Source organism: Callorhinus ursinus, unplaced genomic scaffold (assembly GCF_003265705.2).
Source record: "Callorhinus ursinus isolate GAN/ISIS: 27379988/994484 unplaced genomic scaffold, GSC_fseal_2.0 scaffold39, whole genome shotgun sequence".
Lineage (NCBI taxonomy): Eukaryota > Metazoa > Chordata > Mammalia > Carnivora > Otariidae > Callorhinus > Callorhinus ursinus.
This window is the reverse complement of record NW_027397101.1, coordinates 6,959,871-6,984,341: the sequence shown is the minus strand read 5'-3', so window position 1 is coordinate 6,984,341 and position 24,471 is coordinate 6,959,871. Positions and strand designations below refer to the sequence as shown.

Below are 24,471 nucleotides of genomic sequence, written 5' to 3'. Positions count from 1 at the left end.
CAAATGTCTTGTACTTCATCTTATGTCAAAGTTTAACCCATAACCTCGGGGGTTTTGGTAGGATCTGGGCTCCAGATATCAATACAGGGAGTTAATCTCATTATGCCCTCTTTATCCCCGGCCTCCCCGCCGCACGCCAGCATCCAACACACCCGAAAGCCGCGAGGAGTCGCGCTCTTTTCATGGGAAATGTAGTCCTGAAGGCCACGGCTCCCCGCGCGGCCTTCTGGGAACGGATATCCTGGACTTTTCCCTGCGCATGTGCAGTCAACCCTACTTTCCTGCTTCCGCCCTCTCCGGCCGTGCGGGGGAGGCCCGTTTGCCCTCAGGTGAGAGGAGCGGGGCGGGGGTTTCTGGGCCTCCGTGCGCCTGGCGGGGGCGGGGTGGGGTTGTGGCCTGAGGAAGGGACCCAGACGTCTCGGGAACTCCCCGCTCTACGCAGGGCGGGAACCCCGCCGCTTATTCCGGAGCCAGGCGAGAACCTACACCTGGCAAAGGCGGTTGGGGGCGGGCCCAGCCCGGCGGGCTCCGGGGACCCAGATGGGGCGAGTGCTTTAGGAAGATGTTCCCTGTAGACTGGAGTGCGGGAGCTGACCGCAGCCGGCGCTGGGAAGATCCCTTGCTGGCGGCGGGAAGGTAATGCCTGTTTAGGTTATTGGATATTGACCGTGAAGCTGGCATAGAGCGCGCCCCGGCCTTGAGCTTAAAAGCCAGAAAGATCGGGTAAATTCCTCCTTTGTCACTTGGGCATAAGTCAGGTTCTCATCTGAAAATAAGGATATTAGTAAAAACTGCTTTGTGGCATTGTTCAGAAAGAGATAAGTCATCATCTATAAAGCATTCAGCCAAATGCTAGTGAGTAAGCACTAATAGGTACAAGGTATAAGCCAACATGCAGTGTTGGCTTCCATCATATTGGAAGACACTTTGTTCTTTTTTATTTAGTATTTAACTTAATCTTTACAGCCACCCTATTTATAGGTATAACCATATAATTTTATTTTAATTCAATTAATATATAGTGTATTGTTAATTTCAGAGGTAGAGTTTAGTGATTCATCAATTGTATATAACATCCATTGCTCATTACATCACATGCCCCCCCTTAATGTCCACCACCCAGTTACCCCATCCCCTCACCCACCTCCACTCTAGCAACCCTCAGTTTGTTTCCTATAGTTAAGAGTCTCTTATGGTTTGTCTCCCTTTCTGATTTCCTCTTATTTTATTTTTCCCTCCCTTCCCCTATGATCCTGTTTTGTTTCTTAAATTCTACATATGAGTGAAATCATATGATAATTGTCTTTCTCTGACTTATTTCTCTTAGCATAATACCCTCTAGTTCCATCCATGTCACTGCAAATGGCAAGATTTCATTCTTTTTGATGGCTGAGTAATAGTCCAGTGTGTGTGTGTGTGTGTGTGTGTGTGTGTGTGTGTGTGTGTACACCACATTTTCTTTATCCATTCATCTGTTGATGGACATCTGTTTTCCCATAGTATTAACCATATAATTTTAGAAAGAAAGAGGTAAAGAAAAGAAAAAGAAAATGGGCTCAGAAGAGTGAAATTACAGACTGAAGGTCAAAAAGGTGAGGCAGCCAGGATGTAAACAGATATGCTTTACTTCCAAATTCAGCTATACAAACCCAGCATTGCAGCCTTCGCAGCACTAGTAGAGTGACTTGCCCCCACCCCCCATATTCTCAGGACTATGATTGTAAAGTCAACAGGAGCCAAATGTCACTCTGTGATAGGTGTATCTATTCCAGGGTTTCTGGCATGTCTCCAGAACTGGATAAGACTGAGCCTCCTGGCACCTCCTGTACTGTCCAGACTGTCTTCTGTCTTCTGAAGGCACAGTCTGATGTTGTAGTGCAGTGCTGTCTAATAGATAAGGTGAACCACATATGTAATTTTAAATGTTCTAGTAGCCACATTAAAAATGAAAACACATGAAGTTAGTTTTAACATATTCTTTATCTTAGTATATACAAAACTATTCAATGTGCGGTAGCCACATTTCAAATGCTCAATAGTGGGATGTGGCTAGTGGCTACAATAATGGGTGAGCAGTTCTAATGAATTTGAAGAGAATCAGGTTTAAGGCCCTACACCAGTGGTTCCAAACCAGGATAATTTTGCTCTCCAGAGGACTTTTGGAAATGGCTGGAGATGATTTGGGTTCTCACAACAGAGGAGGAGTGCTACTAGTGTCTGGTGGGTAGAGGCCAGAAATGCTGCTAGACATCCTACAATGCACAGGACAGCCCCCATGTGACAAAGAATTATGTAGCCCAAAATGTCAGCATTGCTGAAGTTGAGAAACTTTGCTCTCGATGAAAGGTTCAACTAAGAGGAATTTGTTTCCTAGGCCTAAGTCTCAACGTCTGGAACAAAGTAGCTCTTGTGTGACAGGGAGGAGAGGAGCCCTGGGGACAGGAGTCCCACCTGGAAGAAGAGCTCATCTAACAGGAACCACCCTCACCAGAGCTTCAGAATATGCAGAAGAACCCAGAAAGGAGTGGGTCCTAAGAACCCAGAAAGGAGTGGGTCCTAATTTGCTCCACCAGAAGCAGTTCTTAATTACCTTGTCCAGAAAGAGCCAGACTTGGTGATGTCACCACATCCAGAAGCTATCACAGACTGTGTGACAGTGGAAAGTGGACCAGCTTACAGAAGGTGGTGAGCTGGGGTTGAAAGAGATGGGTGACTATCAGGCCATACAGGAAAAGCCACTGCCAGAGCTAAGGAAATTCAGTCTCAGTCCTTAAACAGTCCCCGTTTTCTTCATTTTTCCCTCTTTACAGATTCTGAGCCACTCTCACATTGTGTCCATCACAAGTGGCATCTAGAGATATGCTGAGGCTTCCTTTATCCTGAACATATAGAATTATAAAATGACAGTATTGGAGGGGATTTCTATCTCTGACTCTTTTGAAACTTTAAAAAAAAATGGAGCCTGAGATGTATATCCCCTGGTCATCCAGGACAGAGCAAGGAGCAAAGCACAGTGCAGTTCATTCTGTCACACATAAGTCACTAGAAGTGTCTCATCAAAAGTCTTACCAAAAGAGCAAAATGATTTTAAAATATTTCAGCACTAAACATCTTTTTTTCCCCCAGAGTTTTCTGTTGATTTTCTAACTCAAAGTAGAAATAATAGGATATTAATATTATCCTCTGTTTTAATTTTTTGTTAATTAGTCAGAGGGGGACATACATTTTTAAAATTAATAGGAAATAATTTAAGTCACTGGTGAAAAATAGCAGGGTTACATTCACGTGATCATATCAGAGATGTATTACATATATCGGGAGTGCTGTCTCTATGTGGTGCTTCCTGCCCCTTCTCAAGGGTCAATAGAACATTTTTCCATAGGGAGGCCTTTCCCCCAGCTGATGTGGTGAGATTTTTAGGCAACTGGCGGAAGCTCACCAGACCTCTTGTAATTCCACTCCTCTTTCCTTATCCCCAGCTTATCCATCACAGTTCTCTGTACTCTCCCAACAACAGCAGAAAATGAACACATCTCAGGTGAGTTATTTATATACAACTTTTTTTATAATGGATTTTATAGGTAGGTAGTGAACATAGAAAAGTGGGAATGGAAATGGATCAGAACCATTGAAGGAAGGTAGAGAAAAGCAGATGAGTAGTACAGCACAGCTGGCATGTGGGTAGATGCGGTCCTATGAAGTTACACATTTTCCGAAGTGCAAGTAGCAGTTTTCTTCCTGACCTTTCTGATTGCCATGGCAGAGAGTCAGACAATATTTGTTTCAAGATTTGCATTGATGAGAATCTTAAATCAAACCTTCCTCTGAAATCTAAAGTCACTGAAGTCAGGGAAAATGTCTTTGTTGGTTTTCAGGTAGGTGATAGTGCAGATCTTTCCAATAACAACCCGGAAATAATTGTAGAATGTTGTTTCCACTTTTTCCTCAGTGGGAGTAAGGGGCACATTGCCAAAGCAGGGCTTTTGTTAATACAGTTGTCCATCTAAATAAAACAGAAGAAGCAGACCTTTTTCTGACCATTCTGCTAGATCCAGAGATAATACTTAGACTAACTGGAGGTCAGCATGAATAACTGGTACGTTCATGTCCTAAAAATAGCTTTATGTAAATATTTCTCTCAGGTACCTGTCTTGAACAAGTTGTTCAGGAGAGAGCTTAAAGTTCTGTTCTCTAGCAAATGCTACCGCACTTTCCATTCACATCTCAATCTACTGCATGAGGCCTTGGTGTCTCTACTCATATACCTGTGACCTGCACCCACCAGTGACCTAACTACAGTCAAATCCAGTGGGTCCTTGCCTCATCCTTACCTCACAGACCTGTCTGCAATGCCTGTTCTGCGCCTACTCAGTCCTTCTGGAAGGTCTCCTGTGTTAGTGTCTCTGACGGCCTGTTTTTTTCATGGAGTCATCTTTCTTTTGCCCTTTGACATGTCTCATCACAGGTTTCCAGTCCTTCTAACTATTTTTCTAGCTGGTCTCCTTGACTCATTTCATCCCCACTCTAGTTTCAAGAACAGTGTTTTTCCTAGTTCCCATAAATGCGGCTCTGCGGCCCACTGTGACCAATAGCACTTTTTTAACATTTTTATTTATTTTATTTTATCTTATGTATTTTTTGAGAGAGAGAGAGCATGCGAGCAGGGAGAGGGGTAGAATGAGAGGGAGAGACTCCCAGCTGAGTGTGCAGCCTTACGCAGGGCTTGATCTCACGACTCCAAGATCATGACCTGAGCCGAAATCAAGAGTTGGACACTTAGCCAACTGAGCCACCCAGGTGCCCCACCAATAGCACTTTTTATGATGATGTAAACCTTCTGTATCTGCATTGTCCCAAATGATGGCCACTACCTGCATATGCCTGTTGAGCACTTGAAATATGGCTAGTGTGACTGAGGAACTGAATTTTTAATTTAAGTTTTAAATAGTTACACATGGCTAGTGACTGCCATGTTGGACATAGTTGACTCAACATCTCTGTGTAGGTATCTACAAGGCATCTCCAGCTGAACTGATGCAAAGTAAAAGTTAACATTTATAATCCCATTTACAGTTCTTCCCAAACGAATTTCCCTCATCTTTCCATATTAGATGTTACGTCCCCAGTCCCAGCCAGACACCCAAGCCACAAAAGTGCTACTGCACATCCCTGGCTTCTCTTGTTCTCACTGTCTCAACTCCTGACACATCTGGTGTGTAATCATGTCTTGCCACTTTTCCCATTTGTCAAAGATAACAGCAATTTTATATGGTCAAACATAATGTATTTTATTTTATTTATTGATTGATTGATGATTGATTGATTTTTTAATTTATGTAACAGGGAGAGACACAGCGAGAGAGGGAACACAAGCAGGGGGAGTGCGAGAGGGAGAAACAGGCTTCCTGGCGAGCAGGGAGCCTGATGCAGGGCTCAATCCCAGGACCCCGGGATCATGACCTGAGCCGAAAGCAGACACCCAACAGCTGAACCACCCAGGCGCCCCTAAACCTAATGTATTTTAAATGTATTCCTCTACTTTATTCCTCCTACGACTATCTCATGGTTTCACACCTGAACTGTTGGAATAGCTTCTTTACCAACCTGACCACTTCTTTCTTCACCCTACTCAAGCACATCTTCCACACGGGTAGTTCATCTAAATGCTAGTGAAGTAATGTCTTGTCCATGTGTAAATCACCTCTGTGGCTCCTCACCCCACATGATAAAATTCCCAGTTCCTCAGAATAACATTCAGGCTTTGGAGACATTACACCTTCCTACTATTTTTTTTTTTTTTACTTTATTGGTGCTCTGATTTTTTTTTTTAATTTTTTTTTATTAACATATAATGTATTATTTGTTTCAGGGGTACAGGTCCGTGATTCATCAGTCTTACACAATTCACAGCGCTCACCATAGTACATACCCTCCCCAATGTCCGTCACCCAGCCATCCCACTCCACTCCAGCAACCCTCAGTTTGTTTCCTGAGATTAAGAGTCTCTTATGGTTTGTCTCCCTCTCTGGTTTTGTCTTGTTTAATTTTTCCCCTCCCTTCCCCTATGATCCTGTGTCTTGTTTCTCAGATTCCTCATATCAGTGAAATCATATGATACTTGTCTTTCTCTGACTTATTTCGCTTAGCATAATATCCTCTAGTTCCATCCACATTGTTGCAGATGGCAAGATTTCATTTTTTTGATGGCGGCATAATATTCCATTGTGTATATATACCACATCTTTATCCATTCATCTGTTGATTGACATCCAAGCTCTTTCCATAGTTTGGCTATTATGGACATTGCTGCTATAAACATTGGGGTGCAGGTGCCCCTTTGGATCACTACATTTGTATCTTTGGGGTAAATACCCAGTAGTGCAATTGCTGGGTCGTAGGGTAGCTCTATTTTCAACTTTTTGAGGAACCTCCATACTGTTTTCCAGAGTGGCTGCACCAGTTTGCTTTCCCACCAACAGTGTAGGAGGGTTCTGCTTTCTCTGCATCCTCGCCAACATCTTTCATTTCCTGACTTGTTAATTTTAGCCATTCTGACTGGTGTGAGGTGGTATCTCATTGAGGTTTTGATTTGGATTTCCCTGATGCCGAGCGATGTTGAGCACTTTTTCATGTGTCTGTTGGCCATTTGGATGTCTTCTTTGCAGAAATGTCTGTTCATGTCTTCTGCCCATTTCTTGATTGGATTATTTGTCCTCCGGGTGTTGAGTTTGAGAAGTTCTTTATAGATTTTGGGTACTGGCCCATTATCTGATATGTCATTTGCAAATTCTTCTCCCATTCTGTGGGTTGTCTTTTGGTTTTGTTACTGTTTCCTTTGCTATGCAGCAGCTTTTTATCTTGATGAAGTCCTAATAGTTCATTTTTGCCCTTGCTTCCCTTGCCTTTGGCGATGTTTCTAGGGAGAAGTTGCTGTGGCTGAGGTCGAAGAGGTTGCTGCCTGTGTTCTTCTTTAGGATTTTGATGGGCCGACTCCTGTCTCACATTGAGTTCTTTCAACCATTTTGAGTCTATTTTTCTGTGTGGTGTAAGGAAATGGTCCAGTTTCATTCTTCTGCATGTGGCTGTCCGATTCCCAACACCATTTGTTGAAGAGACTGTCTTTTTTCCATTGGACATTCTTTCCTGCTTTGTCGAGATTAGTTGACCATGGAGTTGATTTCTGGGCTCTCGATTCTGTTCCATTGATCTATGTGTCTGTTTTTGTTCCAGTACCAGACTGTCTTGATGATTACAGCTTTGTAAGAGAGCTTGATATCCGGAATTGTGATGCCACCGGCTTTGCTTTTCTTTTTCAACCTTCCTCTGGCTATTTGGGGTCTTCTCTGGTTCCATACAAATTTTAGGATTATTTGTTCCATTTCTTTGAAAAAAGTGGATGGTATTTTGATTAGGGGTTGCATTAAATGTGTAGATTGCTCTAAGTAGCATAGACATTTTCACAATATTTGTTCTTCCAATCCATGAGCATGGAACGTTTTTCCATTTCTTTGTGTCTTCCTCAATTTCTTTCCTGAGTATTTTATAGTTTTCTGGAGTACAGATCCTTTGCCTCTTTGGTTAGATTTATTCCTAGGTAGCTTATGGTTTTGGGTGCAATTGTAAATGGGATCGACTCCTTAATTTCTCTCTCTTCTGTCTTGTTGGTGTATAGAAATGCCACTGATTTCTGTGCATTGATTTTATATCCTGCCACTTTACTGAATTCCTCTATGAGTTCTAGCAGTTTTGGGGTGGAGTCTTTTGGGTTTACCGCATAAAATATCATATCATCTGCAAAGAGTGAGAGTTTGACTTCTTCTTTGCCGTGAATGTTGAAGTCTTGATTGACAGGCCTTCCTTTTAGCATTTTAAATAAGTCATACCACTGCATTCTGATCTCCCTGGTTCCTGAGGACAAATTGACTGTTAGCTTTATTTGGGAGCCTTTAGAAGTGATAAGTCAGGGTGGGGGGATGGGTTAGCCTGGTGATGGGTATTAAAGAGGGCACATTCTGTGTGGAGCACTGGGTATTATGCACAAACAATGAATCATGGAACACTACATCAAAAACTAATGATGTAATGTATGGTGATTAACATAACAATAAAAATTTAAAAAATAAAGACTCAAAGGCACATTTAAAATACGGAAAAAAAAAAGTGATAAGTCACTTCCCTTTTGCTGCTTCAAGAATCATTCTGTTTTTCTGCCCCTTCTCTCTCCTCCTACTACTCCTCTCCTTTGGATGTTGCTATATTTAGATGTTTGATTTTATCCCACAGGTCACTGAGGCTTTTTGTTCATTTTTCCTATTTTTACTTTCTGTCCTCAGATTGTATCATCTCACTAGGTCTGTATTCAAAATTGGGTGATTCTCCTGCATGTTTAGATCTGCTATTGAGACCTCTAAGGAATGTTTCACTTCAATTATTGTACTTTCATATTTCAAATTTCAAATTTTCAAATTTCAGAATTTCAGTTTACTTTTTCATCAAATATGTATTATTTCTAATTCTTTATTCAGTGAGAATGTGTTCCCGTACTTTATTTTGCTTCTTTAGATATGGTTTTCTTTAGTTATTTGTATGTATTTAGAACAGTTTATTGAAAGTCTTTGTCTAGGGGTGCCCAGGTGGCTCAGTTCATTAAGTGTCTGCCTTCAGCTCAGATCATGATCCCAGGGTCCTGGAATGGAGCCCCACATCAGGTTCCCTGCTCAGTCACGAGTCTGCTTCTCCTTCTCCCTCTCCCCGCCTCCATTCGTGCTCTCTCTTTCAAATAGATAAAATCCTTTTTAAAAAAAAGTCTTTGTCTAGTAAGTCCAATGTCTGGACTTTTTCAGAGACCGTTTCTACACGGTTTCATACATAGTATTGGGTTTGTTTGTTTTTGCTGTGTATGAGCCATACTTTTTTATTTATTTGTAGGTCTTAAATTTTTGTTAAAAACTTGATATTTAAAATAAAACGTGTCAGTTTATCATCAGAATACCACTCCACCACAGCTGTCATTTGTTTAGTGACTCTTTTGAACGGATTCTGTACAACCTATATTCTTTGTCATGTGTGACCACTGAAGTCTCCACTCCATTAGCTAAATAGTCAGCTAATAATTGGACAATGATTTCCTTAAGTACTCATAACCAGTAAGGCTCCAATCTTTGCCAAGATGCTCTATGTATAGGTTGGATGTTTGATTGTGTCCCACAGTTCAGCAGTTAGCCTGGCATTTTACTACCTTGCATTCACCTTCACTTTTCTTTCACAGAGCCTCAGGGTTAATGAGAGCCAAGTTTAGTACTTTCTCAGATGTTTCCTGAATATGCACATAGTCCAGGGCATGTGTGCTACCTTCTAGATTCCCAGAGAGAAGTCTGAGCTTTTCACAGCCCCTTCTGTATATATCATGCTCCAACTTTTCCTTTTAAGCTTTTTAATTACACTGTTTCCTTTAATTATTACAAACTGCCTGAGGTAGCCATGGTGGTAAAGAGTATCCCATGGGTTTTTTCTTTCTTAACTAATGTCATGCCCCCAGAGAAAATGCTGTTTGCAGTCGGTGAGCTTTGAGTTAGATCAAATGAAGACCGTTTTATGAATGGGATGTTCCATGGAGCTACCAGACAGGTCAAATAATGACAGATCTCTGGGACTTATCTTCCAGTTTAACCTCAGTTTTAGGCACTAAGAACTTGCATCTCGTCATTTAGGTATTTTATTCCCTAGGAGAGATTGGGCAGATGGGTCTGGGTAGCATCTTGGTAATGTCTGCTACTGCTGTCCCCTTACTGCAAGGGATGCCGCCCATGGCCTCAAGTTATTTTATTGACCTTTCCCGAAATAAGTGATACAGATCTGAGTGATTTAAGTGGTGACTTTTCTTCCCCTACACTAGCCAGTACCTCATGGGGCAGGAAGGGACTTTCCCAAAATTCTCCCCCAGTCCTTTCTGTGAACAGACTAGGTTCCTGGAGAAAATGTCACAAAAAGGTAGAAATCTCACTATATCTGTGACATACACCACCTCCTCAGGGACTTCACACTCTAACATTTGTGCACATGTGGCCTTTAGCAGGTTGTTAAAATTTTTCTAGTTTTATCTTTCTGTCATCTTACATGAAGTTTGGTAGCATATGGTCCAGGAAGCAAACAGGTGGGTCCTGATTCTCCCTACAGATGCCTACCTTTTTCCTGATTTCAAATTGTTTATTTGTTAAGCAGTTTCATTTCTCTGATGAATTAAAAAAAAAAAGACCTAATTTTCAATCTGTCTAGCTTTGTTCTTGTTGTAAGGATGTTAGTATTGCTCTTTTCAACTCTCTACACTAAAATCCAAAGTCACACTGTATGTTTGTAATCTTTTCTAATTTGATGACTTAATTTGATGAGACATATTTTTAATATGCAAAATGCACTAGAAAATAATTTGTTATGATTATGTTATCTGATATGTTTCAGTTACTCAAATTGGTTATTTATGTCATTTAAACCTTCTATATCAGTGGTCAGCAGACTTCATCTGTAAATGTGAGGTAGTAGGCTTTGTGGGAGATATGGTCTCTTTGGAAATACTGAACTCTACAGTTGTAGTGCTGTAGCAGCCATGGATAATACATAAACAAATGAACGTGACTATGTTCCAATAAAATCTTACTTACAAAACAAAACAAAAACAGCAGGCCAGATTTTCCCTCTTGACTGTTGCTGACCCCTTTCTAAATCTCTGTTGTTTTTTTTTTTTCAGTCAGCTTGCCCTGAGTTGAGAGTTGTGTTAAAATATTATAAAACTAATTATAATTATGGATCCATCTATCTCATTTTATCAGCTTTTGTTATATATAGTTGACTCTCACTATTCACATGGTTATTTTCTATAAAATCACCATGAACATTAAATTAACAAATACTCATTGCTCCTAGGGGAAATACAATGTTAAGTCCCTTTGAGTTTCTAGTCAAAACATTTTGGTCAACCATTCAATACACAACCTGGTTTTATGTGTGTTTCTGTTTAAAAATACTTTAGTACATTGTTTCATGAACAAGAACTAACAGCCCATGGCCTCAAGTTATTTGTTGCACCATAATTAATGCTTAAAGTTTATCTAACACACTTGGTCTCCCTAAGGCATATCACAGCCTTCTTGCACTCAAGAACACTAGACAGCATTTCTCATTACACAGGTAGGGGAACACAAGAAAAATCACAAAAATGCAAAGAATGTACTAAGTAGTCTGCAAAAAGAACATTTGGCAAAGCATTATCTTTTTCAGCTCCAGCTGGAAAAATGTGTTGGATGCTCAAATTTTGTACCTTTCTGCGAGTGTCCTTAAATACTGCAAAATCATGAGTATTTTTTTTTAAAGATTTTATTTATTTATTTGACAGAGACAGCGAGAGAGGGAACACAAGCAGGGGGAGTGGGAGAGGGAGAAGCAGGCTTCCCGCAGAGCAGTGAGCCTGATGTGGGACTTGATCCCAGGACCCCAGGATCATGACCTGAGCCGAAGGCAGACAGACGCCTAACGACTGAGCCACCCAGGCGCCCCAAAATCATGAGTATTTAGGTTAGAAGTATATTTTAGTGAGGTGAATTTGCAGATATAGAATCTGTGAATAATAAGAATTGACTGTATTTGCAAGCTAGGTTTTCAAATGCACACAAATTTATGTTTTTTATATTTTCTGTTAAAAGGATCATAAATAGTTACTGTGTTTTGTCATACTTTCTTACCTTGATTGTTTTTATGTTAATATAACCAACTTTCTTTTGGCTCATAATTATGTATATTTTTTTCTGTCCTGTTATTTTCAATCTACATATATCCCTCTCTGTTAATTGTGTTTTCTTTGTTGTTTTTATGCTGTTAGTCTTTCTTTTAATTGATTGGTTAGTCCAAAAGTTGGCAAATTTTGTCTGTAATGGATCAGATAGTAAATGTTTTCAGTTTTGATAGTCATAAGGTCTGATAGAATTACTAGGCTATGCTGTTACAGCACGAAACCTACAATGAACAATACAGAATGATTGGGTATTTGTGATTATGTTGCAGGAAAACTTTTATTTATTAAAAAAGTGTCAAGCTAGATTTGGCCACAGGTAATAATTTGCTGACTCCTACCCTAGAATATGCCTAGGGTAGTATATTGGGGTATTGGATAAAAATTGTAAGAAATTTATCATTTTTGCTTAAAAAATTTTTTTAAACAAAGTTTAATATACTTAAAATATGTGCATGGAACTCATAAGTATATAAAAATAAAGTTATAAATATTTTTACTCATTGAATACCTCCAAAATATAAGTTAAAGTTAGATTCAAAATATGCATCCTTTGTATACATTTGTTTTCAGTTCTTTACAGTAAACATAAGAATTGTTTTTAGGGGTATTTTCTATGTCACCTAATTTTGAACCCTTCAGATTGAGCAGAAATGTCTGTTGCAGGCATCAGTGTCATTCAAGGACGTGACTGTGGAATTCACCCAAGAGGAGTGGCAGCAAATGGGTCCTATTCAGAGGACCCTGTATAGAGATGTGATGCTGGAGAACTACAACAACCTAGTCTCAGTGGGTGAGCATATAGGTATAACTTACCCTCATCACAGCACATAGAAGGCATTTCCTTTTTATGCACTGATACAGATGAATATTTTATTTAGGTTTTAATGTTATTGAGGTATTTCATTCAGGAGTATAAAATTAACTAAGCCCTTTTGAGGAATAAAAGAAGTGTTTTGTCAACTCCCCATGATAAGTTCAAATCAGGATTTTCAGGGTGCTGCTTCTGAAGCTGTATCTTTTTACACTTTAGAAACTAAAAAGCTCATCATCTGTCCTGAATACTCCATTGTTCCCTGTTTACAGGGAACTGCATTTTCAAACCAGCAGTAATCTTCAAGTTGGAGCAAGGAGAGGAGCCTTGGTTCTTAGAGGAAGAATTCTCAAACCAGAGCCACCGAGGTGAGTTCCTGAGCACTAGCAGACAGAATTCTCTTGGGATATTTAAGACTCCAGAAGGTCAGTTTGGCATTAAACACCTTTGTATTTCAAGACTCCTTTTAAGCTCAAAGGCAAAAAAAGCACCAATCAATAGAAAATGATTAATAAACTTGACTACATTAAAATTGAGAACTTTGTTTATAAAATATACTGTTAAAAGGATGAGAAGACAAGCCATAGAGAAGCAGAATATGTATATAGTACAAGTAATCTAGAAAGGATAAGTACTCTGAAAATGTAAAAACTTCCACTAGTCAACGTAGGAAAAGGTGGCAACCCAATTGAAAAATAAGCAAAAGACTGAACAGGAACTTTTAAATGGCCATTAAATCTTTGAAAATGTGTTCAGTCTCTCATTAGCTTTCACGGAATGCAAAATAAAATACAAAGTGAGATGAGAGACACATGGTATGATGTGACATTAACAAATTTGGCAAAGCCAAGTCTCGATGAGGATGTGAAATATTAAAGAATCTTACGTACTGATGGAAAATGTAAGCTGGTAAAACCACTGTATAATCAGGAGGATGTTTCCAAGTCAGGTTAAAGTTTTACATCATTTTCAACCAAGGAATTCCTTTCCTAACTACATACCCTACAGAAAGGCATGATTAAATAAAACAATATTTACTTATGGCAGTATTGTTTGTTTTTGTACATATCAAATTGAAATGTGGAAATTTAGGGTCACTTACTGTTCAATTTTGATAAAATAAAGGTACCACAGCAGGAATTAAGCAGTGAATCTAATTTAGTTGCAAGAATAGATTTTTCTTTTTTCAGTTTTACATTTGTTTATATTTCTGTGACTTACAGCTATAAGATGGGTTAGATCCTAAGCTGTAAACTTCCTCATTTAAGCATGAGGAAAGTTGTACTATCAATTTTGATTTGATATTGAAGAATTGAATGGAAATAAGGAATATCAGCTTGGAAATAGTGGACTCTTGAGGATTCTATCAGTGTAGCCTAGATAGTGTAGGACTATATTTCCTCAAAGCCAACCTCTTCCCCTGTTGGGCGTAGTCCATCAGTGTTCATTATCTCCTAATTCTTTTGTTCCTGTACTTAAGTTTATGTAGTCCCGTTGTGTTCATCCCATTATCTGGTTTTCCTGTTCCCTGAAATAACTCCTCTAGTGTTAGGAGTTAAACTAAACACTCCTATAAAAGTCTCATTTCTATTCTTTCTCCACCCCCGTAGGAAAATGCAATTGATCACAATCCAAATACAGATATGTATTTATTACCAGTTTCCTCTCTCATTTTCATTATATCAATGCTGTTTTTAAAGGAGGGTGAGGATACATACATAAATTATTTAATCTTGGAAAACCAAAAAATGAATGCAATATAGGCTATATATTTCCCATCCATAAGAAATGTAAGGTTCATAAGATGTTTTCAATTTATCTCTGTTTTAGAAGATTACAGAGATGATGACCTGATGAGGAGGAAAAAGAAAATCCAAGATAAACACTTGCAGGAAATAATATTCATCGATAATAAACCATTGACTGGAGAGGAAGAAGTTTTGGGAAAACAGTTTAATCTGCACATAGCTCCTGTTTCAACAAAAATATCCTGTAAATATGACTCATGGGGAGTAAATTTGCAAAATATTTCCCAGCTTGTTAATAATAGAACCTATCCAACAAAAAAACCAAATTGCTATAGTGTATGTGAAAATTTGTCTTTCAAAATTAATTTTGAGAGAACTCATACTGGAGAGGAGTTTCATGAATATAATAAAAGTGGGAAAGCTCTCAGTTATAAGGAAAATCTTCCTAAGAATCAAAAGTGTCAAACTTTGGAGCAAGCTTTTAAATATGAAATTGGAAAAGCCTTCTATGGTGAGGCTGCTTGTGTTACATGTAAGAGTATTCACACAGAAAAATCCTGTAAAGATGATGAATTTAGGGGAAAAAGTGAAAAAACAACTGTCTTTGACTATAAAAGAACTGGGGTAGGGGAGAAACACTCTCCTCTTAACCAATGTGGGAAATCTTTCTGCGGGAAATCAGCTGTCAAGGAATACAGTAAGTTTAACATGCCTGTGAAACAGAATGAATGTCATGCAAGTGGAAGTAATTTCAACAGGAAGTCACACCTCACTCAACTTCCGAGAATTGTCACGGAAGAGAACCCAATGGTATATGATAGAACACGAACTGGGGATAAGTCCTTTGAATATCATGAAAATAGGAAATCCTACCAGATGTCAGCCCACAAAGTACGCCAGAGAACTCACTCTGAGATAAAACCGTATAAATGTAATGAATGTGGTAAATCCTTCTTTCAAAAAGGACATCTCATTCAGCATCAGAGAACTCACACTGGAGAGAAACCATTTGAATGTGATGAATGTGGAAAAACTTTCTCCCAGAAGTCACACCTCAGTACACATTGGAGAATTCACACAGCAGAGAAACCCTATAAGTGTAATGAATGTGGGAAAACATTTGTCCAGAAGTCAACCCTCAGGGGACATCAGAGAATTCATACAGGAGAGAAACCCTATAAATGTAGTGAATGTGGAAAAACTTTTGTTCAAAAGTCAACCCTCAGAGATCATCATAGAATTCACACAGGGGAGAAATCCTTTCAGTGTAAAGAATGTGGGAAAACTTTTGGTCAGAAGTCAAACCTCAGGATACATCAGAGAACTCACAGTGGTGAGAAAACGTATCAATGTAACGAATGTGAAAAATCCTTTTGGCGAAAAGACCATCTCATTCAACATCAGAAAACACACACAGGAGAGAAACCATTTAAATGTAGTGAGTGTGAGAAAACTTTTGCCCGGACATCAACCCTTAGAGTGCATCAGAGGATTCATACTGGGGAGAAACCATTTAAATGTAATGAATGTGGGAAAAAATTTGTCCGGAAGGCAATCCTCAGTGATCATCTGAGAATTCATACAGGGGAGAAACCTTTTCAGTGTAACAAATGTGGGAAAACTTTTGGCCAGAAATCAAACCTCAGAATACATCAGAGAATTCACAGTGGGGAGAAATCTTATGAATGTAATGAATTTGGGAAATTGTATAAGAAGTCAACTCTAAATGTTTGCCAGAGAATTCAGGGAGGGGGAAAACCCTATTGATATAATAACTATGGAAAATCCTTATGGCTGAAAAACCATGCCATTTGACTGCAGTAAACCCACACAGGAGAAAAACCATATAAATATGAATGTAGGAAGAATTTTATCCAAAAAGCAACCCTGAAAGTATATCAGAGAATACACGAGCTAGTATTTCTTTCAAGGTACTATGGAAAGCCCTTTTGAATGAAGCCATGCCCTTTAGATAACTCACGCAAAATTTCCTGGTCTCCCTTTCCTCCAAGTAGGTCTTTGGGACTGTGGATGCTTATATTTTATGCCACACCCATTTGTGACAAAACACCTCGCTGACAAACTACTAGGATGCTGTCATGATAAAATGGAGATGATCCAGGACAACCTTGAGTATCATGCTTTAACATGGCACAGCTTTTACAAGGTAAAAGCCAGGGTGCCTGAAATATGTGGAACAAAATTCTCATTCACATCTTTACCTTTTGAACATTTTGTGATCAAGCAGTGATCTTGTATTCTATTGAGCTCTCGCATGTTTAGGTCTGTTTCCTTTGGAACGTAATTTAGCCATCCCTCTACTCGGGAGGTAGAAAGCTATTATGTAAGCCAAGCTTACATCAGTCAGTGGGTATAGCATTTATTAAAGAGTTGGTGTTGTGAGGAATTCCTCAAAGATCATCAGAGAATTCATTTTAAAAAAATCATTCAATGTACTGAAATAGATGATACCACCTGTTCCAGGGCTTTTGATGAACCTAAAAGGAAGATTTTTGGTTGAAATGTGAGCACACCTTGTGCAAGTAAAGCAAATGCTTCTTTAATGTCATGAAGTCACTCTCCCTTCACACTTTGTTGTACCTCCATATACCCCAACATCAGCTGTTTCAGGGGAAAGAAATCTTCCTGTCTCCAATGGGGACCCATGGCCATTGGCACCCACCCAAGTATTTTGGGGAACTTTGAGGGAGGAAAGGGGCTGGAACTTTTATGGCTTTATGGGAAACAGGTGCCCAAGTCAACATCTTATCACTTTCCATGGAGGTAGGGAGTATCTAGATAAAGAAAATGTTGTTAGGGCAGGGGTTACAGTAGGCAAGGGAAATGAATGTGACCCTGTGAATAAATGGGGCTCTTTTGGCCAGTGCAGTATATTGTGGTTACTTCTAAACCTGAAAGTGTAGTAGAAATGTGTTACATGCTATACTTCCCCTTCCAATAATTCAGAAGGGATTCTCCCAGTCAGGAAGAGTTATGTGTAAAGAAAATACCTTTGAGGTCCCACAGCCCTTAATGACCACTTTGCGCTTCAGTTTCTGTAACTATTCATTCTGTTGATTGGAATTTCTGGCAAAAGGAGATGCCCTTGGGGTGGGGGAGAAGGGTGGTTCGACTTGATACCCTAGCAAGGCTACCAAGTATATGCCTTTTGTAAAGCAGCTCTTAGCTTACTCTTGGGCTCCACTGGCTAACAAGATACAAAGGACACAAGCCTCAGGTGTAAAATGCACATGGTATATTTAAGAATACAGCTGTCCTGGTCCCAGCAATATCTTAGCTATATATCAGATTGTAGCAGCTGTCCCTTACAGAGGAAACTTATCCCCCACTCTGCTGCCTGAAGCAAAGCTGAGGGCTCAGTAGGGCCCCCAGTTCATAGAAGTCACTCTAATTGGGCCTGATTCACTGACAGGCTAGTGGGAATCACTGGACACTGACTATTCAACCTCAGTGCAATTATGCAGACCCAAAAATTGATGGGGCTGCTCCTCTCAATGGGCAGGACACAAGGATGTTCTCAACACTGGCAGATATTCCATTTGAAACTTGCGGCATTTTAATTGACTGTGGTTCTTACTGTGCCTAGCTTTTTGACACACTGGTAGTAAAACTGCTGGCTGACAAAAGCACTCCTCTTTGGTGCTGTGAACTGTGGGGGGAAAGTCAGCTGCTAAGCACATCTGAGTTTTTAAACTAGATGCCCTTGGTAAGTGAGTATTCTATGATAATAGTGACTGGAATCAAGCTGCTGAGCAAGCCTTCACTATCCTGATTGCCAGCATTGCTACCTGGATCCATCATCATACTGACAGAGCAAAATATTCACCATCTTAACTGCATACAAAGTAAGTCTATATATCCAGTGCTTCCTTTGATGTCATTTGACCTAAGAATCTACATTTTTTCTCTTATGTATTAATATCCAATTCCACATACCATTTGATAATTCACCCCTTTCCTACTGATTTTTAAATGTATTCATATACTAAATTGTCATTCGTAAGGATATTGCACAAGACTGCTCATGACCCATTCCCTACATCCTGTTAGCAACATATCCTCCTTTTGGGATCAGGGCTAGCATAAACCTCATATGAGCCAAAATATTCGATCTTTCTAGCCTGATAGTGAATTTTTCACTGAAGATTGTTTCAATCAGGAAAACGAGAATAACCTCCTAGGACTTTGGAAATGGAACATCACACACTAGAGCTGCCAATACCCTTGCCAAGATGCAGCTGCACAAAAGAAGATAATAACTAGTTAGTGCTGTATTCCCTGAAAATAATCAAGAGGTTACTGTTTGTTTTTATAATAGGTGATATATTATGAAGTCTTTTTTTTTTTAAGATTTTATTTATTTGACACAGAGACAGCCAGAGAAGGAACACAAGCAGGGGGAATGGGAGAGGGAGAAGTAGACCCCCCCTGAACAGGGAGCCTAATGCGGGGCTTGATCCCAGGACCCTGAGATCATGACCTGAGCTGAAGGCAGACACTTAATGACTGAGCTGCCCAGGTGCCCCATCTTTCATTCTTAAAATTTTTTCTCCGTTTCTTAACATATTTGAATCCTCTCCCTCATACCCCTTTTTATATATAATCTTTTAGAATTATGATTGGGTTTGCTATTAAGTTCAAGATCATCTATCCACTAGAATGAATAAATTCACCCAGGTAGTCTGAGTCACTGGCAGTCCAGGTGATAAAGCCCCATGATTGGGTACTTAGGCTTTATCTGCTGTCCCCTTGCTGGGGTAGGCCCACAGAATACCTCTCTGTATAATAATACATTATCAGCTGGAGACCATGGTCTGTGCTATAGCCACGAATGCTCCCTTCTCCCTGCCTGAGGGCTCTTTCTAGGTAATGGGCTTTTATTCCAACAGATGGGTGCCACAACTAGAGATCCTGGAAGAGTCCATTTTCTGTCTAACTGCTTGCTAAGGGTCTTTATGCTAATTTTAAAAAGCCACTGAGGGCAGGAATTTTTATGTTCTGTTCATAATGTATCCCAAGCAACTGAAACAGACCCTCTACACGTTAGGCACTCAGAAATGCTAGAGGTGGATTTGTCAAAGTGGAATATGAACATGTTTTCTTTTGATACTGCAAATGATCTTTTATGATTATTCATTTACTAAAAATTAATTGCTGTGAGCGCCACTCAAAGACTCGTGTTTTGGATATTTTCAAAAGTTGCTAGAAGAAACTTGTTCTTAATATTCAGAAGTATACAGTACTGTTCTTCAAATATTTGTCACCCAAAATAAAATTTATTTTCAATAAACTAGAATTCCCAATCCAAAATTATGCCTACATATCAGTTCTTATTCACATTGTAGAGTGCGGGCATTTTTCTTTTTTCCCTTCTCACAGCTTTGCTTTCACACAAATACTTTATAACTACTAATCCAAGCAATTTTGCAAAACAATAGTAATAGTAAATCAGATTTTTAAGACCAATGAAATGGGAAGGCAAAGAAACTTTCTTGGGATCATCCCTTTAGTCCATTGTACCAGTAGTTCCACTCATTTTTATTTCAAAATCATCCTCTTGGCAGCTCCAAAGAGAAGATTCTTTTTTCTCAGGTTCAAGAATCTACTGGGAGAGATGTCTGATGCCAAAAGAGGGGCATAACACTTGTTCCGAGCTGCCTCCATATTTGTCTTTCCTTGCCAGGTGCATGATACTTTTTTTTTTTCTTCACGTTAAAGGTGTCCCTGGAAGCCCAGCAGAAATAATATACCATGCCCTTTTACCAGGGAAGCTTCACACTACAATGGGGGAGAAACAAATTTATTTTCTTATTGGAGACAGCACAATCTCCAAGTACCATTAGCTATTTTAACAATCTTTCAGTATTCTAAAGAACTGACTGCCAGGGGCACCTGGCAGGCTCAGTTGGTAGAGCATGCAACTCTTAATCTCAGGGTCATGAGGTCAAGCCCCACATTGGGCGGAGAGTCTACTAAAAAAAAAAAAACCTGCCAAATCCCAGAACAGTATAATTAGCTTAACTATCAGATGATTGACACTTGATACATAATTAATAAGCTAAGAAACTACTTGGCCTGACTTGTGGCAATTATACTTCTGTACCTGTGCCCCCCAAATTTAAAAAATGTTCAAACAAAAACAAGTACAAAGGTCATAACTGCAATATTCACAATAGCCAGAAGATGGAAACAACCTAAATGTCCATCAACAGACGAATGGATAAATAAAATGATATATTTGTAAAATACAATATAACTTAGGCCATAAAAAGGAAGAAAGTACTGATACATACTACAATACACATAAACCTTGAAACATGCTAAACTGAAAAAGCCAAACACTAAAAGGGTAGAACATGACATTACAGAATAAAATACTCTATCCACTAAGAATCCTGTGTGCAGAGAGAGGAGTTAAGATGGTGGAGGATTAGGGGACCCTAAGTCTGTCTGGTCCCTGGAATTCAGTTAGATAGTTATCAAATCATTCTGAATACCTGTCAAATCAATGGGAGATCTGAGAAAAGAAATGATGCAATTCTATAACTGGAAAAGCAACCACTTTTTGGAATGTAGGAGGTGTGGAGACTTGAAACCAGGGCGAGGATACAGCAGCAGGAGGGAGCTGGATCGAGGGGGCTACCACAAAGTATTATAAGCAGCAGAGCACAAAATCAGAACTTTTAGAAGTCTACTACAGTGGGGGACGTCCCTGGCTTAAAGGTGCTCAGGTGGTGGAGCGGGGTGGAATCCCAGGTGAGACAGGATTGTCTTAGAATCCCCAGGGTCATAAGAACAGAGGTGCCTGAGTGTGGCAGAGTTCCCAGGCATCAGAGCAGGGAAGCCAGCTGAAAACAGCAAGTCTAGGCACCAGCTTTCTGCTTGGTGTTGCCATAAACGGTGAACTGCTTCATGGTCTCATGACCACTCTCTGGGCAGGGGTCCAGCAAAAGGCAGAAGTGTAGTGAGACCCCCACCTTCCCCCAGGAGTAAGGGCGTGGGTCCGCACCATGGGAGTCCCTAGAATTTGGAGACTTGAAGCTCAGTCACATGACTGAGATAAAAATGCTCAGTCACAAGCTGAGTGAACGCAGAGTTCAGATGCAAAACCAGGGAGAAAAAAGTGATTGCTTTTCTTTCAGCGCTCACTGTAGAGTGGGGTGCGAACTTTCATCTCTGGGTCTAGAGAGTGGGGTGCCACCATTTTCATCCCCCTCATCAGTGCTGAAAGCCTTCAGAGAGCAAGACAGCACCACATAAGATAATATGGAGCCAGGCCCCCTGAAAAGGGAGGCAAAATTCCACAAGGGCAGGAGCACCTGTGAATCATCACAACAGTCCCCACCCCAAGAAGATCAGCAGGAACAACAGGCTACCACTAAGTTTACTGATCAATAGAGAACTGCAAAACTTCAGCTCTTGGAGGAAACAGTATATAGCATTCATGATTTGTTATCATTCTTTAGTTGTTTGGTTTTTTTTTAGCTATTTTCTTTTTTTCTCTTATTCTTTTCTAATTTTTATTTTTTATATATACTTATGTATATATATTTTTATTTTTGGTTTCCATTCATTGAATTTTATTTTTTTTTAAGATTTTATTTATTTATTTGACAGAGAGACACAGAGAGAGAGGGAACACAAGCAGGGGGAGTGGGAAAGGGAGAAGCAGGCTTCCCGCTGAGGAGGGACCCTGATGCGGGGCTCGATCCCAGGACCCCGAGATCATGACCTGAGCCGAAGGCAGACACTTAACGACTGAGTCACTCAGGCGCCCCCATTGAATTTTACTTTATTTTCGTATGTATAAGTTTGTCTTTCTTTCCTATTTTGGGATCTGGTTTCTTTTAACAAACAAACCAAAATACACACAACATCTAGTATTTTGCTTTGTCTGTTTTGTTTCTGGTTTGATTTTTTTCTTGTTTTGTTTTTGTTTTCTTATGGTTTGTTTTTTTTTCTGTTGTTTTTGTTGGTATTTTTGCTTATCTCTCTTTCTTCTATTTCTTCTATCCTTTTCTGGGCATAATGACAAGATGGAGAAATTCTCCACTAAACACGGAAGGGGATATTACTCACTGGCAGGGATTAAAGGAATATGGATATAAGTAAAATGTCTGAACTAGAATTTAAAACAATGATTATAAAGATACTACCTGGGCTTGAAGAAAAGCATAAAAGACACTAGAGAATGCCCTACTGAAGAAATTAATGAACTACAATCTAGTCAGGCTGCTATTACTGAGATGCAATAAAAAGTGGAGGCTCTACCAGCAAGGATAAATGAGGCACAAGAGAGTGTCACTGATATAGAAGACAAAATGATGGAGAATAAAGAAGCTGAAAAGAGAAAAAGACAACTACTAGGTCATGAAGGGAGACTTCGAGAAAAAAGCAGTTCCATAAAGTAAAATAATATCTGGATGACAGGGGTTCCAGATGAAGAGGGAAGGGGCAGAAGGTTTATTTGAACAAATTATAGCTGAGAACTTCCCTAATCTGGAGAAGGAAACACACATTCAAGTCCAGGAGGCACAGAGAACCCCTCCTTAAAATCAATAAAAATAGGTCAACACCTCAACATATAATAGTGAAGCTTGCAAATTTCAGAGAGAAAGAGAAAATCCTGAAAGCAGCTAGGGACAAGAGGTTTTTAACCTACAAGGGTAGAAACATAGGACTGGCAACAGACCTGACAACAGAGACTTGGCAGGCCAGAGAGGACTGGCATGAAAGAATAGCAGCAACTCTCTGAACAGAAAAGCGACCACTTACTGGAAGGTAGGACGTGCAGAGAAGTGAATCTGAGGTGATATTTGGGAGGATAGACGAGGAGGGAGGGGGCCTCCGTCAGCTGCTTCTGGCAAGTGATAGAGACTCAGAGCAAAAATCGGAAATTTTAGAAGTCGGCTCCGCTGAGCGACGTCGCTCCAGTGGCTAAGTGGGGGGTGGAAACCTCGCGGGACAGTGTGGTCTCAGGACCCTCAGGGTCACAGAAAGACCGGGGATGCCTGAGTGGGCAGAGCTCCCAGGTATCGGAGCAGAGAAGGCGACTGCAGAGACGGAGCTGAGGTGTGGGCTTTCAGCTCGGGGTTGCCATAAACTGTGATCTGCGGCACAGTCAGGCCACTGCTCCTCCAGCAGGGACCCAACAAGTGGCAGATCCGGGGAGACTCCCCTTCCTCCCCTGGGAGGAGCAGCGCGGGAGCGCACCGCAGGGATCTGCTGGGTTTGGAGACTCCACACCAAGTTGGGTGCCAGAGATAGAAACGCTCAGTCACAGGCCGAGTGAGCACGGAGTGCAGCTGGAGACCGGGGAGACGGGAGCGATTGACTGCTTTTCTCTGGGGGTACACTGAGCCGTGGGGACCCGAGTTCTCAGCGGCTCCTCTGGGGCGGAGATTGGGAGGCCGCAATTTTCACTCTTGTCCTCCAAAGCTGTACGGAAAGCTTGCAGCGAACAAAAGCTCCCGAGAGCAAACCCCAGCAGATTACTTAGCCCGGAACGACAAGGGTGGGGCAATTCCGCCTCCGGCAATGACATTTGGAAACCATGGCAAAAGGCCTGTCTCCCAGAATATCAGCAAGAACAGCCAGCCAAGACCAAGTTTACCGGTCAATGAGAATGGCAGAACTCCAGCGCTAGGGGAATACTACACATAGAATTCACGGCTTTTTTACCATGATTCTTCAGTCTTTCAAAGTTAATTTTTTTAACTTTTTTTTTTAATTTTTCTTTTTCTATCAACATCTTATCAATCCCTTTAAAAAAATATTTTTCATTTTTAGAGTCATATTCTATCCCTTCATAGTAGTTATGCTTATTTTTGGTGTATATATATTGTTCTCTCTTTAAAATTTTGAGATACAGTTTCTTCTAACAGATCAAAATATACCCTAAATCTCTAGTGTATGGCTTTGTTCTAGTCTCCTGCCTGATCACATTCTCTCCCCTTTTTTTTTCTTTCTTTCTTTCTTTTTTTTTTTACATCCTCTTCTTTCTTTTTTCAAACAACTTCTTATCAATTCCTTTTATAAAATTTTTTTATAATTTTCATCTTTACAATTGTATTCAATCCCTTCATTGTATCAACACTTATTTTGTA

General features: G+C 40.1%; 1 protein-coding gene across 1 annotated transcript; it reads left to right on the top strand.

The window, feature by feature from the left end:
* The first annotated feature begins 273 nt into the window (after nt 1–273).
* On the top strand, nt 274–19,661 carry ZNF510 (zinc finger protein 510). Its single transcript, XM_025851687.2, is given in 7 exon segments — nt 274–329; nt 2,375–2,661; nt 2,663–2,685; nt 3,480–3,538; nt 12,449–12,575; nt 12,869–12,964; nt 14,427–19,661. Coding segments are annotated over 6 exon segments (2,034 nt in total). The 5' UTR covers nt 274–329; nt 2,375–2,617; the 3' UTR covers nt 16,112–19,661.
* Nucleotides 19,662–24,471: the final 4,810 nt, after the last annotated feature.